The 19738-nt window shown below is 44.7% G+C and overlaps 1 protein-coding gene across 3 annotated transcripts in view; it reads right to left on the reverse strand.

Annotated features, from left to right (window-relative positions):
- AP1B1 (adaptor related protein complex 1 subunit beta 1) overlaps window positions 1-19738 on the reverse strand; it is a 53887-nt gene that overhangs the window by 32097 nt on the left and 2052 nt on the right. For all 3 annotated transcript variants that reach the window (XM_059408772.1, XM_059408769.1, XM_059408771.1), the window contains exon 2: window positions 2359-2421. In XM_059408772.1, coding sequence (XP_059264755.1) covers window positions 2359-2395 — 37 coding nt within the window. In that variant the 5' untranslated portion in view covers window positions 2396-2421. The remainder of the gene's footprint in view (window positions 1-2358; window positions 2422-19738) is intronic.

The raw sequence follows: 19738 nt of genomic DNA on the forward strand, positions 1-19738 counted from the left end.
GTTGTTCAGGGCCCAGATAACCCCAATGACAGGTTACAAGGGCAGACTTTGGAATGAGACAGGCCTCCGTCTCAAAACAGGAGCCGCCAGGATTTCTGAGCCTTTTTCTAAGGCAGGTGCCACACCGTCCCCCATTTCTCATTTCATCCTCATGACAACTCGGCATTTCCTCCCATTTTACAGATGAACAAATGGAGGCTGTGACTTGCCCAAGAACGCACTGCTAGTAGCAGGTAGGGCCAAGACTTAAATTCACATCTGCCAGCTTCAAAGCCCATATGCTCATGCCAATCAAGGATATCACTTTGCTTCTCTGAAGTGGTTTCATCTGTACTCTCTCTACTTTAACTGGGGCAATGAATTCTCTCATTTAACACTCAGTTGTAAAATGCTCATCTCAGTGCCTGGCACTCAGTGGCCTGCATTAAAGGTGACCACTACTATTATTAATTTGCCATGGGACCCTTGGCTTGGATTACTCTTTTACAGAAAGGGTCCCAAACTTCCCTCTCAAGTTATTTGGGGTGGGAATAAAGCAAAGATTGTCATGTAGGGGGGAAGTGCTGAGGAAGTTCTAGGCGGATTTACAGTGAGAAAAAGAAAACTTGCAGGTTTTTATCATGACTTAACAATGTGTCGGGAAAGAACTTGAGATGACAGAGAGCAAACAAAGTTAATTAAGAACAATCACACAGTACGGCCCAGGGCAAGGCCACCATGAGGATATTGCTCAACAGAGCAAAGAGGAATCTGCAGACCTTGCAGTTCAGACTTGACTTCTGCAGGACTAGAGGAACATATGCCCTTCCCCTCCAAGAGACTGAGGGAGCCATGTCTCCCTGCTGCAGGATCTAATAGACCATGATGACTTTGACCCTGGATCCTGTTGCAGAGCTTTGCTCAAAGTGTTTGGTCACATTCAATATAACGACCATCAATTGATGGAGTCATTTCAGTTCTAAGAAGACTGATGAGGTAAACCTGGGATCTGCCTGTTTCCAAAATGTCTCTTTCCTCTACTGGGCCCCAAATCAAATCACTCACCAAGCCTACCTCCTCAATCTCATATAAAGCATCCGATTTACTCTACCCACAATGCTACACCCCACCCCACCCCTCTCCCCAGCTCAGACACCATCATCTCTCATGGGAGCTGTGGTACTGGTCCCTTTGCCTCCCCCCAATCTTCACCTTCTTCAATTCTTTACTAGAAACTGCCTTGGATTTTCTCTTGCTTAAAACCATCACTGATGTCTGATTTGGACTCAGGCATCCCTCTATATTCTCCTCAAAAGAAAACTCACAAAAACCCCACCACTGACACCTCAACTCACTTAGCACTAGGTTCACCCTCTCCAGTCCTGTACTCTCCAACTCTCCTTCTATCACACTCTTGAGTAACTTGTGCCCAGGAGTCTTCCTTCCCTGGGCATACCCTGGGCAGAGTAAGTGCTCTGCTCCCCTTTCTACCCTTCCCTTTTAACCAGCTAGCTCCATCCAAGGTCCGCCCACGGCCCCCTGCACTTCCCTTACCATAGCACCCACCACCTTTAGTATGATTACTATTTAACAGACTGTCTTCTCTGCTTAACTGCAAGAAAGCTACAACAATAAAGATGTGCTCAATAAGGGGAAGAGGAGATTGCAGGTCCTGGCTCAGCTGCCTCAACAGCCTCTTTTCATCTGGTCAGCAGGCATGTGTTGATCTGGCTTGGAAGGAAGGAAGGAAGGAAGGAGGGAGGGAGGGAGGGCCCGTCAGGAAGACACTTGACAGGGTTAAAGCACATTCATCAGCCACTACAACCACCTCTACTTCTCAGAAAGCAGAAACAACCACAATGCCCTATAACAGAAGATGAGCTGAGCAAATTTCAGTGCATCAACTCAGCAGACTAACACTGAGTAGATACAACTGTGGGGAAATGTTTAGGATAATGTCAAATGAAAAACAGGATATAAATTCTGACTCTGACCACGTAAAACATGTGCCTGTGGATAAAGACCAGACATACACACACATACACACACACATCACTGTGGGGTTACTGAAAGGATTGTGTGCTTTCTTTCCTCCAGAAAAAACATTTAAAAAGGCCATTCAGAACAAAAGGGGGCTTCCTCCCTCTCCATTTGGAGCTAATGCTCTTCCCTTCCTGAGTTCTAAAAAGTAGTAGTCAATTTCTTATACCATCAACTCTTCAATGTTCTGGATCCACAAGGTTAAAGGTGCTCTGGGTAATTCCCGTTACTTGCTCCCAGGCTGCCACCCCTGCCCCCAAAGCCCATCCTGGCAGGGAGAAGGCAGAAGGATGGAGCCAGGAAAGGGTAGGACAGGACCCACAATGAAACAAAGAGTACCTTTCTTGGTCGTGGTGAAATACTTTGAGTCAGTCATTTTGGTCCCTTATCTGTGGCCGGACTCTGCAAGACAGAAGAGAGGGGTGACTTTCTGTTGTGTCAGCTCCATTTTCAGTCACGGAGCACAGGACGAAGGCAGGATCCAACACACACGTGGTATGGGAAGATAGCTTCTTAGCTCTCTATGGGGCAAATGAGCTGTTAAATAATAGGCTCAGCTTTTGGAAGGTAATTCTGAGGGATCCACCAAATTTTTTAATGTGCGTATCCTTTGACCCAGCAGTTCTACTTATAGGACTCTCTCCCACAGAAATACCGGCACAGATGGTAGGGTTTTCCTACAGCACTGTCCATACAATACACCATCAGAAATAACTTTAATGCCCATTAATAATGGGGCACTTGGGGGGCTCAGTCAGTTGAGTGTGTGCCTTCGGCTCAGGTCATGATCCGAGGGTCCTGGAATGCAGCCCTGCATCAGGCTCCCTGCTCCACAGGAAGTCTGCTTCTCCCCCTCCATCTACCGCTCCCTCTGCTTGTGCTCTCTCCGTCAAATGGATAAATAAAGTCTTAAAAAATATATAAGGGAATGGCTAGATACTCTGCAAAGTCCACAGATTAAAAAGCACTTAGTTACAGCCTCTGTGTGCTTACCCCACCCAGCACTGTTCTAAGTGCTTCGTGCGAGTTACCCCATTATAGCCTCATCACAGCCTCACGGAAGTACTATCGTTACCCCCATATAGTCAAATGAGCTTGGAAAAGGCCAAATTTGGAAAGCCAGGGAGGGAGGTTTCTTCTCTCCCCAACTTTTCCAAACTTCTCTAATAGCAATATGCACTATTCCTCTCTAGAGAAGGCTAGAATCCATCTACATACTGTAGACTCTATAGCATTCCCCAAATCTAACTGGCCAGTTTCCTCAAAGCATCTCTCAGGACATCTCCCAGTGCAAAAGTCACAGTGTAAAGTGCTATTCTAAGGCAAGAGAACAAAGAAAGTATCAAGGCCCCCTCATTCATTCACGGTTTACAGAGCATCCACTATGTACCTTCAGTAGTTCCTCTTGACCAACTGATGAAAGATTAAAGAAGCTCCACAGGGGCCGAGTACCCCGGATACATGGCAGAGGCTCCAGGGGTGGTTCTAACATTTAAGAAGTTATCACTTACTGGGACACCTGGGTGTCTATGTTGTTAAGCATCTGCCTTTGGCTCAGGTCATGATCCCAGGGTCCTGGGATCTGCTCCTCCCTCTCCCTCTGCCTGCTGCTCTGCCTACTTGTTCTCTCTATCTCTCTATCAAATAAATAAATAAAATCTTTTTTAAAAAGTTACACTTACTGAGTCCCTATTACAGCCAAGAGGTTTATCAACGTTGTTTCATTTAATCCCACTAATCAGGTGGCTGGTTTGAAGAATATTTTACAGAGGAGGAAACTGAGGCTCAGGATTAAGTAACTTGCCCATAGTCACATGACTTGTAAATGGTTAGACTGGGAGACCATCTCAGGGCTGCCTGACCTCAGCAACTGTATTCTATTAACAAAGGAATTCTGCTTCTCCCATCTGAAAGGGAGGACCGAGCCCTGATAGTGCCTAAGGACTCAATATAAAAACCCTAAGACTTTCAATGATAACTGCCCAGTCCTACCTGTAGTCTCACATGGTACAGAAAACCAAACAATCCAAAAATATAGACATTTGAATGGAAAAATTCCCTCACTTTTGTCCCTTCTGTTGCCTCTACTGAAGAGACTGAAACATAGAACCCAACAAGGGCACTTGTGATGAGCACTAGGTGTTATATGTAAGCGATGAATCATTAAATTCTACTCCTGAAAACAACTGTATGCTAAACACTGTAAGTATTTTGTATGAAAACACTGTATGCTAACTAACTAGAATTTAAATAAAACCTTGGAACTAATTAATTAATTTAAACCTCCACAGAACCTGTTAACATCTTCTTTCAGTACATTACTACTAGGTGGGAGCAAGATGGAGATTACTGGTGGGATGGATGTGAGAGGTCAAGGATCATTCAAAAAGTCTCTGGAGGGGCACTTGAGTGACTCAGTTGGTTAAGCAGCTGCCTTCGGCTCAGCTCATGATCCCAGAATCCTGGGATGGAGTCCTACATTGGGCTCCTTACTCAGCCGGAAGCCTGCTTCTCCCTCTGCCTGCTCTGCTTGGCACTCTGCCTGTTTGTGTGTGCTCTCGCTCTTCCCTGACAAATAAATAAATAAAATCTTTAAAAAAAAAAAGTCTCTGGAAACAAAACTGACATGGCTCCTCTCTAGCCCAAGTGAATTCTCCAGACTAAGCTGGTATTCACAGCAAGATGGCAAAGCAGCTGTTCCCCAACTGAGCCACCCAATAGATTCTGTCTCAGTGATCAATGGGAAACAAGTATGTGCTGTCTTGGGGCTGCCTTAAATCCTCTGTGGATCCCACTGGACTAGAGAATAAAGGCTTCACTGACAGAACAGCACAAAGGAAAAGACACAATTCTATTATCCTTTGCTTTGCAAGGTTGAAAAGGGATGATGGCACTTTTCTGTGGGAGATGCAGGAAAAAGAAGAGACTGCTGTGTCTGATGATGGGAGACCCATGGTAGGGACTCTATCTTGTAGGGCCTGACAGCAAGAGTCAGGCCTGTGGACAGATCCACAAAGGGAGAACCCACGTCAGCCTAGTCCATGGCTCTGTCCACCCTCCCCCTTCATAACTGGCCTAGGGTTCTGCACATGGCCAGTGTTGAGTTGATAGTTGTTAAAAGAAATGAAAAGGGGCCAATGACCATCCTGGAGAGTCTCGGCTTGCTGACAGCTCTGTTATGTAACTCTTCAGCATTTGTTTCCTAAAGGAATTCACTTACAGTGAAAATCATTTTCTTTTGAGTACACATTCAGCCATTTTCTCAGAGAAATCTCCCCAACCTAGAGGTTCTTTTTGGAGTGCTGTGAATGAGCAGATCAACAAGATAACAGGATGTCTGCCACACAGCAAAAGGCTGTATGACTTCAGGAATCATAGGTGTGAGAGCACAACTGGAAGGGGTATCCAAAATAAAAGTATGCCATTTCTCAAAGATAAGATAAGTTTAGTCTAAGAGGGATCAAGAAAACAAAAGGGGCTAAAAATTTTAGACCAAAAGAATCACAGTAACATATAAACCCCTCTGTTGTTAAATCTAGAAGGAAATCGAAGTGAAAAAAAGGTAAAAACTACCTTAGATGTCTAACTTTAATGATGCCCAGAGATTCTTCCTTCTCCAATAGTGGAGGCTCTCAGGGGCTTTGCCCTTATCTGCAGGCACAATACAACATCTCGGGGTCCTAAATTCCCAGAACACAATCACCTGGGGACAGATTTGAGATGTATGTACCTGCCCAGGTGGAGAAAGCGTGGGTAGCTTCTTTTGGGGGGATTAAAAAAAGCAACAGAGCAGGGTCAGCTAATCAGACCACCACAGACTGCTGATACCCCTATAGCGTTAAGCTTTGATGACACTCTTCCTTTTACAGATGCTAAGCAACTACTTGCAACTTACACTGCTACCCAGCGTGAGCGCTGGCTGCTTCTTTTCTCTGCAGTATCTATCTCACATAACCCTCTGCAGAGGGCCCAATGGGACTGATGATGCAGAAATCGTATCCCTCTGAAGCTGTTTCACATACAGGAAATTAAAGTGGAGGAGGAAGGGGAAGTAGGGAGAAGTGAAAATGCTTTTGCCAAGCCACCCAGAGCACAGATTTTAAAAACCTCATTACACTGTGGAAGATCACACCTGGGTGACCTGCCTTGGATGGCTATCTCCTGTGTCCTTTCTCTGAAGTTACTCTTGGTTAGTGCAAGAGATGTTTCATCCTCTCTGCAGGAGTGAAAAAAACCCTACAGTTCAGCCTAAAGGATCAGACTTAAAGGATGCTACAGGAAAGACGGGTGCGTTCCCTGGCACTGCTCAGCTATCGCCATACACTGTGTGCCCACTAATGGAGGCTGAAGAGGCTAAGACCTTGTTTGGTGACTCTAATGTATACATGAGCCACACCTGGAAGCATGCAACCAGTTCAGGCAAGAAAAAGCCTAGGGTTTGGATTCCATCTTTGGAAGTGACGGGACACATTCTAAAAAGGAACAATTGGGGAATTTTTGGTTTGCAAACTGCTCTGGCCAGTGTGATAAGTCATTTTTGCTAAGGAGACAGCATTCTGGGCTGGGATACTCCTCACTTTCAGCGTTTACGGGCTAAGGATCACCTCAGGGGGAGGGAGAGTCTAAACTAAAACCCACACCTAAAAGGACTGGTTTTGTCACTAATGAGCCACTGATGCTGTCCTTCATTTAAATCTACCTTCTCACTTTGATCTTATAATCCCAGACCAGTCCCTATTTAATCTTACTTTATTTTTATTTTAAAGATTTTAAAAAAAAATTGTTTTATTTATTTATTTAACAGAGAGAGACACAGTGAGAGAGGGAACAGAAGCAGGGGGAGTGGGAGAGGGAGAAGCAGGCTTCTTGCCGTGCAGGGACCCTGATGCAGGGTTCAATCCCAGGACCCTGGGATCATGACCTGAGCCGAAGGCAGAGGCCCAACGACTGAGCCACCCAGGTACCCCCTATTAATCTTACTTAAAAAAATAAAAATAAAAATCCTACTGATGCTCCTGTTTTCCCCTGCCACTAGGCTTAAAGTAAAGAAACTGAGTAATAAGCCTGAAATAGAGTAGTTTTATGTTTTCTAGAATTATAAAGAAGCCCCTAGTGAGAATCACTGACACACTGGCTAGGACAAAGATGTAATGTAATCTAAGAGTGGAAAAATGAGGTCCTAGGAAGATAATGGAAGGGGAAAAAAATCATAAAAATATCCCCAGCTAAAGACTTTGAATTTTAGCTACTGGAGTTAGACGTAAGGAAATAAAGTCCTCAACACTTTTTAAATTTGTGAGGTCCTCACATATCTACATGTAGTTCTAAGAACAAGAGATAAAGAAACTCTGTGTTTTTTTTGTTTTGTTTTGTTTTTTAAAGATTTTATTATTTATTTGACAGACAGAGGTCACAAGCAGGCAGAGAGGCAGGCAGAGAGAGGAAGGGAAGCAGGCTTCGCTGCAGAGCAGAGAGCCCGATGCAGGGCTCGATCCCAGGACCCTGGGATCATGACCTGAGCTGAAGGCAGAGGCTTTAACCCACTGAGCCACCCAAGCGCCCCAGAAACTCTGTGTTTTAAACAAATAAATTGAATTTAATCTATAAAAAGTACATTAAGAAAATAAATATTGAATATATTTCAACTTTTCTCCAAGACCTCAAAATTTCTAGTGATAACAATAATTATTTTATCTTTATCATTTTTATTTTTTAGGTAGGCTTCATGCCCAATGTGGGGCTTGAACTCAAAACCCTGAGATGAATAGCTGCGTACTCTACCAACTGAGCCAGCAGGTGCCCCAACAATAATTTTAAAGCAAAGAATACTGAACTGCTTGCTGTTGGTTTAATTCACCTCTATGACCCAATTCTTCTCTTGAAAATGGGGACAGCAGCACTTGCTCTTTACTTAGTTCACTGTTCTTCTGATAGGGGACAATGTGGGAATGAAAGCATGCTGATATTATAAATATCATGGAGTTCCAGGGCCCCTGGGTGGCTCAGTGGGTTAGGTATCTGCCTCTGGCTCAGGTAGTGGTCCCGGGGTCCTGGAATCTAGGCCAGCATCAGGCTCTCTGCTCAGTAGAGAGCCTGTTTCTCCCTCTCCCTGCTGCTCCCCCTGCTTGTGTTCTGTCTGTGAAATAAATAAATAAATCTTAAAAAAAAAAAATTGTGGGGTTCCATTTACATGAAATTCTAGGATAAGAAGAAGAGGTAGAAGTCTGATCAGTGGATGTGTTTGAGAAGGACTGAATGGGGCACAAAAGAACTCTAGGGGTGATGGAAATGATCTGCATCTTTTTTTTTTTTTTTAAGATTTTATTTATTTAGGGCGCCTGGGTGGCTCAGTGGGTTAAGCCGCTGCCTTCGGCTCAGGTCATGATCTCAGGGTCCTGGGATCGAGGCCCGCATCGGGCTCTCTGCTCAGCAAGGAGCCTGCTTCCCTCTCTCTCTCTCTGCCTGCCTCTCTGTCTACTTGTGATCTCTCTCTGTCAAATAAATAAATAAAAAATCTTTAAAAAAAAAAAAAAAAAAGATTTTATTTATTTATTTGACAGAGAAAGAGACCACAAGTAGGCAGAGATGCAGGCAGAGGTGGGGGGAGGAAGCAGGTTCCCTGCTGAGCAGAGAGCCCAGCATGGAGCTCCATCCCAGGACCCTGAGATCATGACCTGAGCCGAAGGCAGACGCTTAACCCACTGTGCCACTCCAGTGCCCCATGATCTGCATCTTGATGCAGATTCTGGCCAGACTGGTACACTCAAGAGCTCACATATCCCTTGGTATAAGTCATACAAATATTAAAAATTTTTTCATTTCTATCTATTTATTAAGATTTTATTTTTTTATTCTATAGAGACCATGCACATACAAGCAGTGGCAATAGCAGGCAGAGGAAGATGGAGAAGCAGGTTCCCTGCTTTCCAAGACCCTGGGATCATGACTTTGGCTGAAGGCAGATGCTTAACTGACTGAGCCACCAAAAAAGTCAATTCAAATAATTGAATTTTTTTTTAAATAAAATAAAACTCAATGCTGAAGAAGAAAAATGGAAAACTATATAATCCAGAGGAAACAAAGCCTTTCTGAGTATGACATTAAATCCAGAAGTCTTTAAAAATCTGTGAGTCTGATTACATAAAAATTAAGTTTTCCTGTATGGCCAAATCATAATAAAAAACGAAAGACAAGGGTGCCTGAGTGGCTCAGTTGGTTGGGTGACTGCCTTTGGCTCAGGTCATGATCCTGGAGTCCTGGGATTGGGTCCTGCATGGGCTCCCTGCTCAGCGGGGAGTCTGCTTCTCCCTCTCTTCTCATGCTCTCTCTCATTCTCTCTCTCTCTCAAATAAATAAAATCTTTTTAAAAAAGACATGATAGACACACACATAAATTTCCATCACATCTCACACAATAGCCTATTTTCCTTAATACATAAAAAGTACCTATGGGACTCCTGGATGGCTCAGTGGGTTAAGTGGCTGCCTTCAGCTCAGGTCATGATCCCAGGGTCCTGGGATCGAGTCCTGCATCCAGCGAGCCTGCTTCTCCCTCTTCCTCTTCCCCTCCCCCTATTCGTGCTCTCTTTCTCATAAATGGATAAATAAAAATTTTTAAAAAATACATAGAAAGTACTAAAAATAGGAGAATGGCAAAGGATGTGGTGTGTTACAGAAAATGAAGACGAATGGTTTAAGCTTTAAGAGATATAAGAGGAATAATAAGAGAAATTGATACTACAATGAAATACCATCCATTAGCCCAAAAGTCTGATGACATTTCATGTTGGTGCTGATGTGGGAAAAGAGATACCCTGATGTCATGCTAATGAAAGTCTACAACTTCTACACCAATGTGGCAACAGCCACCAGAATTGCAAAGGTGCTGACCCTTTGACCCAATAACTTGGCTTCTAAGAATTTATTTATTTATTTATTTTAAAGATTTTATCTATTTATTTGAAAGAGAGAAAGCTATGAGCAGAGGGAGGGGCAGAAAGAATCTGAAGCAGATTCCATACTGACTGTGGATGAAGACTCAGGTTCCCAGAGAAGATAAAATAACCAGAGCTTGTAACAGATCAAGATAAGAGGACTCCTTGATGAGAGCAGAGAGTGCCGATGGGGCAGAACAGGGACACAAGCCTCCGTGCGTGGTTAACTTTCAACAAAATTGAAAGTAAGGCTGATCCAACTCCAAGACAGCTGCCAGGAAATCTAGCTTTGCTACCAACAGTTGTGTGATGCAGGGTAAATCCCTCTATCTCTGGGCTTTACTTTTTTCTAATTGTCAAACAAGAGAATTCAACCAGGTCAATGGCTTTTCAAGCCTCTTCTTGCTTTCAAACTGTTTAAAACAAAACCAGAATTACTTAGCTGACATAAGAGTGGAGGACTTAGGGCCTAGCTCACTCCACTACGCCCAAGTCCCCCTCTTCACCAGGGGCCCTTCAGACCACCCACAGTTCCACAGGACAACAGTTCCAGTCTATTAAATGACAGATAAACTCCCTCCCACATCTCACCTTCTATGATGAGAAATCCATTTCCCCACCAATGAGTGTTCTTCCAGGGTATCAAACAAGAGAAAATGGAGCATGATCATTCTCTGAGAATGAAAAAAGACATTTCCAAGAGAAAAGACAAAACAAATTCAGAATGCAGCCTGGACTACCAAACCTTATTAGGTCTTCAGTAGGAAGGAAAACAGTAACAAGCCAAACAATTCCCCAAATGGCCTGCCAAAGACCAAGGAAAGAACGTTTCTAGTCTCAGGGCAGTGATTCATGCCAGAGCAACCCAGGCTCTGCACTTGGTTGAGAGGCAAGAAGTTGGTGGCGCTAGCACAATGTGCTGCATACCGCTGGCACTCAGTGAGTTTCCAAGAGAGACAATCGGTATTGTGAGATCAGCCAGAGAAGCAGTTTTAGGGAAGGGAAAGGGGAAGAAGACATTTGGCAAGGTCTGATCCAGCTGTCAATACTCATCTCTGAATTCAAGGACATCTGGGCAGGGAAAAATGAGCCCTGAAAGTCTGTTGGTAGCTTCCAACTTCAGTGCTGTTTAAAACCATCACTGCTGGGTACCTGGGTGGCTCAGTTGGTTAACCATCTGCCTTTGGCTCAGGTCATGATCTCAGGGTCTTGGGATGGAACCCTGCATTGGGCTCTCTGCTCAGCGGGGAGTTTGCTTTTCCTTCTCTTTCTGCCCCTCCCCCTGCTGGTGCCTACATGCACACAATGCTCTCTCTCAAATAAATTAAATCTTTTTTTTTGTTTTTTTTTTTGTTTTTTTTAAGATTTTTTATTTTATTTATTTGACATAGAGAGAGAAGCGAGAGCAAGCACAGGCAGACAGAGTGGCAGGCAGAGGCAGAGGGAGAAGCAGGCTCCCTGCCAAGCAAGGAGCCCGATGTGGGACTCAATCCCAGGACGCTGGGATCATGACCTGAGCCGAAGGCAGCCGCTTAACCAACTGAGCCACCCAGGCGTCCCTCAAATAAATTAAATCTTAAAAAAAAAAAAAAATTATAAAACTATCACTGTTAAACTCTTGCCTGATGAAGAAACCTGTTCAGAAACCTGCTCCAGGCACATGTTAGCTCAAGAACAGTTAAGGATAAGTTAGTAAGAGGGTGCTTGGGCTGCTCAGTTGGTTAAGTATCTGTCTTTGGCTTAGGTCATGATCCCAGGGTCCTGGGATACAGTTCCACACTGGGCTTGCTTCTCCCTCTGCCTCTCTGTGTCTCATGAATAAATAAATAAAATCTTTAAAAAAAAAAAAAGTGAAACTTTAATCACCTCATGTTTGGCGGTTTCAGTTCTATTTCAAAGGCATAGGTTGATTCATTCACAAATATTCCCCTACTCTGTGCCATGCTCTGGATTGTGTCCCTACCCCATGAAGCTTAGAGTTTATAATAGAGACAATGATTCTATTCACCACCCAGCCATTGCTCACCACTGCTCACCTGTCTGACAGTCTTCTTTCAAAAAGGAAAAGGTCCTCACAGGTAAGCCCTAAAGTTCACTTTATAGAAGTGAGGCCAGCTTGAAGACAAAAAGGTGACTCAGTAGTAGAGAAACCAGACTTCAGACTTTCTCTCTGAGACAACCTGGCCACCAAACTCAAACAGGCTCTTTTAAATTGGTTTAATAACTATGAGAAAATAAGCTGTGCTCTTCTTTGGGCTTGGCATGAAATTCAGAACAAAGGTGGCAGTGGCAGCAGTAATGGCAGGCAGATATGCTCTATGAGCCAGACACTATGTAAAGAACTTCACATTTAATCCAAACAATAATCTGTGGAAAAGGTATTGATAATACCACAAGTTTACAGATGAGGAAAAGTAAAGTCCAGAGAGACCAAGGCATTTCTCTGGAGTCAAATAGCTAGAAAATGTAGCACTGACACTCTCTCTCTACTCTTGCCCCATACTGAGATCCCACAGGTTCCACTCAGTCCAGCAACGCAACTTCTCCTCTGAATGAAGCCCTGGCAGAATCACACACACTCCAAGCGAAAGGATAAATGAAATGTGTTGCCCCATATCCCTGCAGGGCCCCTCAAACATTGAATTACAGGTTATTTTAGGACCAGTCCATCCAGTTTGGTCAAGAGGAATGTCAAGTTTGGTAACATGCCTAGTGAAAGCCTGTTTGGATGAGCTTGCTGAGTTATGGGCCTCCTGGGATTTGGATGAAAAGTACTTAGCCAAAATCAATCTCCTGAGACCCACTAACATTTAAAGCCTCAAAATGAAAAAGAAGTAAAAGCAGGCACATGCCACATGCAAATGTTCTTCTATTAGCACTGAATCTTTAGAAACTAATTCTAGAATCAGTTCTCAACTATCTACAGAAAGTAATGCTTGGAAAGATCTGCTGTCAAGAGAAAGAAAAGTTCCTCTGGACTGGAAAAAGCAAAGTAATAGGGGTTTCTTCTGAATAATATTTAAATTAATCAGGAAGAGAATGAGGCCAAAGACTAGAATGAGGCCCCCTGAGATCTCCGTTTTCCCATCTATACAATGGAAACACTTTCTGAAGCTCTGTCAAGTGTTGGAGTCATCCATTCATCATGTGTAACAGTGTGAGGAACCGTCAACTCTGGGACCGGGACTGTGCCCCCCACAGCAGCATGCCCACAGGAGACAAAGGATAGTCTTCCCGCTGGGCTTGTACAGACGCAGAGACCAAGTAAAGGACTGCAGGTGAACAATAGAGCAATCATGCCTTCCACGTAAGTACCACCACTGCTCAGAAGAGGGTTCTGAGACTTGGGGGAACGTCTAGGGAAGATGAAGAAGTGCTTTCTGGATGGGAAAAGATGGGTCACATGTGGAAAGGAAGGACTGAGGGTAACCTGGAGAAGACCCACAAGATGCCAGCATAAAAGGAGCAGATAGAGACTAAATCACCAGCAACACTGACTGGGGTGCAGGCTCTGTGCTAAATGGTTTACAGCCCCCCTCATTTAATTCTCAAGATAATCCATTTATAAATAAGAAATTTAAGATGCTGAGAGAAGGGTGAGTTACCCAAAGACAAAACAAGCAGGCATGTTCAGGAGTTTGTGAGAACCCCTACCTGGCTAAAGGCAAGGACTTGGAAGGGAAAGGAGCAGATGAAGTTAGGCAAGGAATGATAGGATTCAGCAATGGTCTTGGATGCCTGAGCATGTTAGGTCCTGCTGACAGAAGATGCAGTGATCCTCCTGTCAAATACAAATCTCACTCTGACGAGCATTTGATACTGTTCATCACCCCCTCTTCCTTGAAACACTTTCTTCCCCTGGATTCCAGGATGCCACACACTCTGCTTTCCCCTCTACTCCCCTCCTGTTCCATCTGTCTCCTTTGTTGGTTCTTCTTCCTCTCACTTTCCTTTATGACTCGGGGGCCCCAGGGTTGGGCCTGCTACCTCCCCCTCCCCATGCTATCTCGCCTCTTTGGTGAGTTCATCCAGTGTCAAGGCTTTAAATACCATCTACATACTGACAACTCACAAGTTTACACCCCCAAGGCCCAACCTCTCCAGTGAACGCTCAGCTCATATACCCAAACTGCCTAATCAATATCTGAACTTGAACTTGAATACACCTAACAGGCAGCTCAAACTTAACATAATAAAAACTGACCTTCTGCTTCCCCCCATCCTGCAACTGGCTCATCTGCAGTTTTCATTAGCTAGTTCATTATCAATAACTTTAACAGAGTTTCAGGCCAAAAACTCAGTTATCCTTGACAATACACACACTCATATTCCACATCTAATCTATCAGCAGATCCTATGGGATTTACCTTCCAAATGAATCCAGAATTCATTTTTTGTAATTAATTTTTTTTAAAGATTTTATTTATTTATCAGAGAGAGAGAGGGGGAGAGAGCGAGCACAGGCAGACAGAATGGCAGGCAGAGGCAGAGGGAGAAGCAGGCTCCCAAGGAGCCCGATGTGGGACTTGATCCCAGAACGCTGGGATCATGACCTGAGCCGAAGGCAGCTGCTTAACCAACTGAGCCACCCAGGCGTCCCTTTTTAAATTTATTTTTAATTTATTTTCAGCATAAAAGTATTCATTATTTTTGTACCATACCCAGTGCTCCATGCAATCCGTGCCCTCTATAATACCCACCACCTGGTACCCCAACCTCCCACCCTCTGCCCCTTCAAAACCCTGAATCCAGAGTTCATAAAGCGGCTATTCACCAGCGCCATCACTGCTACCAGGCCCCATGCCACTATCACTTTTTTTTTTTTTTTTATAATTTGACAGAGAGAGAGAGAGAGAGAGAGAGAGAGAGAGAGAACACAAGCAGGGGGAGTGGGAGGGAGAAATCAAGCTTCCTGCTGAGCAGGGAGCCTGATGTGGGGCTCTATCCCCAGCAGGACCTGAGCTGAAGGCAGACACTTCACGACTGAGCCACCCAGGTGCCCCCCACTATCACATCTTATTGCAATTGCTACCAAAGCTGCTTCCACACTGCTCTCGACAACCCAGTTCAGCAACAGGCAGAATGATCCCATTACAGTCTAAGTTAGACAGTGGTACTCTGGTCCAAAATCCTCCAATGGTTCCCTGTCTTACCTCAGAATAAGAGCCAAAATCTCTACCATGGCCTCATGGACTACAGGCGCATCTGAGACACATACCCCTTTTGTCTTTCACACACATACCCACCACCTATTACTTCTTCAAACTCTCCTCTCACTGTTTTCTCTATCATTCCCTCAGTTCCAGCCATATGGAGCCTCTCTGCTGATCCTTGAACATGACAGGCATGTTTCCACTTCAGGGCCTTTGCACATGCTGTTCACATGGCCAGGGAGGCTCTTCCTCCAGACAGCGCCATGGCTCAGTCCGTCACTTCTTTCAAATTTCACTAAAATGTCACCTTTTCTGACCACTTCATTTAAAATTCTACACATTTCCAACCAATCCCCCCAATTCCCTACCTTTCACTTCTCCTTTTGTATTCCTTCAAGGTACTTGTCACTGACATACTATAAAATATATTTATATTGTTTATTTTTTTCTCCCTTTGTAATGTGCTCCATGAGGACAAAGGTTTTATCCATTTTATTTAGTACTACATCCCTAGCTCCTAGACTTACCTGACAAATACCGGTGCTCAATAAATGTCTGAACGATTAGTGCTCAACTCTCTTCCTGGGGAAATTTCAAGTTTTGTAAACCAACCTCAGCTGGAGACCAGCTTCCCCATGTTCCAGTCACAGGTTTTGCTAGCATCAGACACACATCTGCTCTGGTTGTCAAGCTATTTTGATAAAACTGAAGTTGAAAATATCAGACCCCCCAGCCCATTTTAGAGCCAATAAATAAATGAAAGATAAGTAAATAAAGAAAAAAGAGAACGGCAAAGGGCAGAAGGTCAGATGGTAACATCTCTGATAGGAGAAAGGTCCAGGCCACCTCTTTCAGTGAGGCCAGATCACCATCTCCTGCTCCCACAGGCATCAGCTCAGAGACTAGGGCTGCTGGAAGGTTGGGATGCAAATGCTGGGGGCAAGGGGCTCTGACACAGCTATGATGGGAACACAGGCAGGCCCTTCCCTCTGCCTATAATCCTCTAGACCTACAGGTCTTCTGTGTTCCTTTGTCAAGGCTCTTCACTGCTTTTGCACTTCACCCCAACTCGTGTTTTCTTTCTTTTTTCTTTTTTTTTAAGATTTTATTTGTTTATTTGACAGACAGAGATCACAAGTAGACAGAGAGGCAGGCAGAGAGAGAGAGAGGAAAGCAGGCTTCCCACTGAGCAGAGAGCCCGATGCGGGACTCGATCCCAGGACCCTGGGATCATGACCTGAGCCAAAGGCAGCGGCTTAACCCACTGAGCCACCCAGGCGGCCCCCAACTCGTGCTTTCTTCTGCACTTTCTCTTTCAAATAAAATCTTAAAAAACAACAACCCACAATGATACCATCCCTGTACTGAGTATATATTTTCCTGTCCTCACCCACACCCCCATTCCTATTCATGTTTGCTGAGCACCTCCCATGTGCCATAAACAGGTCTACATGCTAGGGATGCAGCTGTGAACAAGCCAGGCAAAGGGTCTTCCCTTCAAGGAGCATACATCCCAATGGCAGACAGGGACCACAGGCAAGATAAGTAAGTATAATATATACTATCTGAGATGGTGATCAATGCTATGGTGAAAGAGAAAACAGGGAAGGAGGCTAGGGAATGTGGAGGAGGGGAGAAAAGGAGGTTAAAATTTAACCAGGTGGCCACCTTGAGAAGGTGACAGGAGGCACTGTCTCAATGTTCAGCCATTCAGTTTCATTCAGAAAATGAAGGCTATAGAAGCAGACTCACCACAAAATGAAATTTTGTCATTCCACTCTCAATATGCTTAAGACCCTAAAAACAATTAGGTGTGGCGAAAACTATATGTCACCCAAGTCTATTCCTTTACAGTGCTCTGCTTTTTTTTTTTTTTAAGATTTTATTTATTTATTTGACAGAGAGAGATCACAAGTAGGCAGAGAGGCAGGCAGAGAGATAGAGAGGAAGGGAAGCAGGATCCCTGCTGAGCAGAGAGCCTGATGTGGGACTCGATCCCAGGACCCTGAGATCATGACCTGAGCTGAAGGCAGAGGCTTAACGAACTGAGCCACCCAGGCGCCCTATAGTGCTCTGCTTTAACAAATGTTTTCAGTGCTGAAAATGAACAATGAAGGACTGGTTTTAAAGCTTTGAGACCTGACTTCCAAACCTATCATCTTCCAGCTCAAGCCCATAAAGATGGTAACCCTGGGAAAAAAGTCACTAAGGCGGGCGTTCTGGCTGCTGATGGACTCTGGGCATTCTGGACTCAACCAGCTTCTTACCTTAATGAGGTAAGAGGTCTCCCAACTTTGGGGAGACCCTCTTATTGGAGGTTAGAGGTCGAGCCCAAGGCTAAAGACCCAAAAAACACGAGGCTTGAAAGTCTAAAACCAGAGCAAAGCCACTCCTCAGCAATATTAAATAACGAGGCAATCCAAGAACGAGGCGCTGGGAATGGGAAGGAGGCCACAGCATGTATGACAGGGGCTCTCCAAGGGTCTACACAACTTAACAGGCACAAGCCCATAAAATGAGAATTGCAATGTCACATACCTAAGGGATTTGTGAGGCTAAATCAGGTCAATACCGGGGCACCTACGTGGCTCAGTCAGTCAAGCGTCTGCCTTTGGCTCAGGTCATGATCCTGGAATCTCGGGATCAAGCCCCAAGTCAGGTTCCCTGCTCAACGAGGAGTCTGCTTCTCCCTCTGAGCCTCCCCCATCTTGTGCTCTCTCTCTCTCAAATAAATAAAATTTAAAAATAAATAAATAAAACAGGTCAGTACATACAAAGCCTTCAGCAGTGCCCAGCCCACCAAGTGGCCTCTTGCTATAGGCTGGCCACTATGACTACTTAACAGGGACAGTGGTTACCACCAGCACCTCCTTGCTGTTCCCCAACCCCAAGTCTCTGGAGGCCCTGAAGCACTGTGGTGGTGCCTGTTGAAATGTAAGTCAGATCTCAGAACTCCTGCTCAAAACTCTAGTAGCTCCCACCTCCCATCTCACTCAGAGTAAAAGCCAGGGTTCTCACCTTGACCTGGAAGCCCCCTCCATTCTCCTCTGACCTCATAACCCAATGCCCCGCTCATTGCTCACTCAGCTTCCCTGCTGTTTCTCAAACAAGCCAGGGACGCTCCTACTCTTCACTGTCTTAGGCCTGGAAGGCTCTTTCCCCCGACAATGTCACTCCGGTGGCTGGCTGGGCGGTAACAATGAAAACAGGAGAGTAGTTAATCCTATCACTGGTCAGACTTCTCCCTATCCTGCCAGACTGATATGAGGGATGGACAGGAGACCATTTGGAAAGTGCTTTGAATCTCCTAAGAATCAAATAATCCTAACAAGTCAATGCAATATTCATCCATTCACTGAACATTTACTGGGCACCTATGTGCCAGACATTTCACTAAGTGCTAGAGACACAGTTAAGACAAGTCCTCCCCAAGGATTAAGAGCCGTTTACTTAGAAGACAGCCAAGTGAACAATGACAAACCCTCTGAGCAGTGCCACAGGACACTGAAGAGGTTCACGCCTACAAGGTGAGAGAGATAATCAGATGGGAAGCTCCAAGCAGTGGTCCAGCAAAGAGTCATGTGTGACAGGAAATAGTGTTCAGGCAGAGGACAGCACAAAGCAAAGACACAGAGGTAGAAAGAGTTGGGGACTGCAGAAGTGGCAAGCAGCTGAGTTTGACTGGAGGTTGGGAAAAAATGGAAGTGGGGAGTAGGAGAGATAAGGCAGGAGAGCCAGGCAGGAGTCACCCCAAAAGGCCTTGAAGGCCATGATAAGGAATGTCCATTTTAGCCTGAGGGAAATAAGGAGTCACTGATGGATATTCAAGCAGGATTATTTTTTTAAAGGATTCCCCAAGTGCTCACGTGATATTTTCTCTCTGGTGTTTTTTGTTCCTTCTCTGTGTGAAGAGGAAAAAACAAAACACTAAAACCATTTCTGGGCTGTGATCATGTATTAGTAACCTATCTCAGACAGAAGAAACCTGTTCAGAAAAAGAAACATCTACATGTAACAGATGCCCTCTAGAGCTTTCATTATTTTTTTTAAAAGATTTTATTTATTTATTTGACAGAGAGAGATCACAAGTAGGCAGAGAGGCAGGCAGAGAGAGAGAGAGAGGAGGAAGCAGACTCCCTGCCGAGCAGAGAGCCCAATACGGGACTCGATCCCAGGACCCTGAGATCATGACCTGAGCCGAAGGCAGCGGCTTAACACACTGAGCCACCCAGGCGCCCCTCAAGCTTTCATTATTATCGCAAAATGCAGAACCCATACCTAAGTCATGTTTGCTCACTGTCAGCATGTCAGGCTCTGGTGCCGGGCGTGGAGGTTTTCTGGGAAGTGAGCAGTCAAGACGCACAACAATTTCAGATGATGACCAGAAATACATGAAAGTCCAAGCCCAAAGCCAGTAGGACCAACAGATTAAACTTGTTCTGAAACACTTTTGGGAAGTGAAACGAGAAGAGTGGGAGCAGTGCTGTGTATGTAAATTCTCTGTTTGCAGAAGGAAGTAATGCCCCACAAACCAGGGTGGACAGCCTTCCTCAGAGGCTCCCGGAGGCATCAACTGCCTAGGGTCAAGGCACCCAACCATAGTAACAGCCTCTGCACAAATTTCCTTATCTA

The sequence above is a fragment of the Mustela nigripes genome, chromosome 8 (assembly GCF_022355385.1).
Source record: "Mustela nigripes isolate SB6536 chromosome 8, MUSNIG.SB6536, whole genome shotgun sequence".
NCBI classification, from domain to species: Eukaryota; Metazoa; Chordata; class Mammalia; order Carnivora; family Mustelidae; genus Mustela; species Mustela nigripes.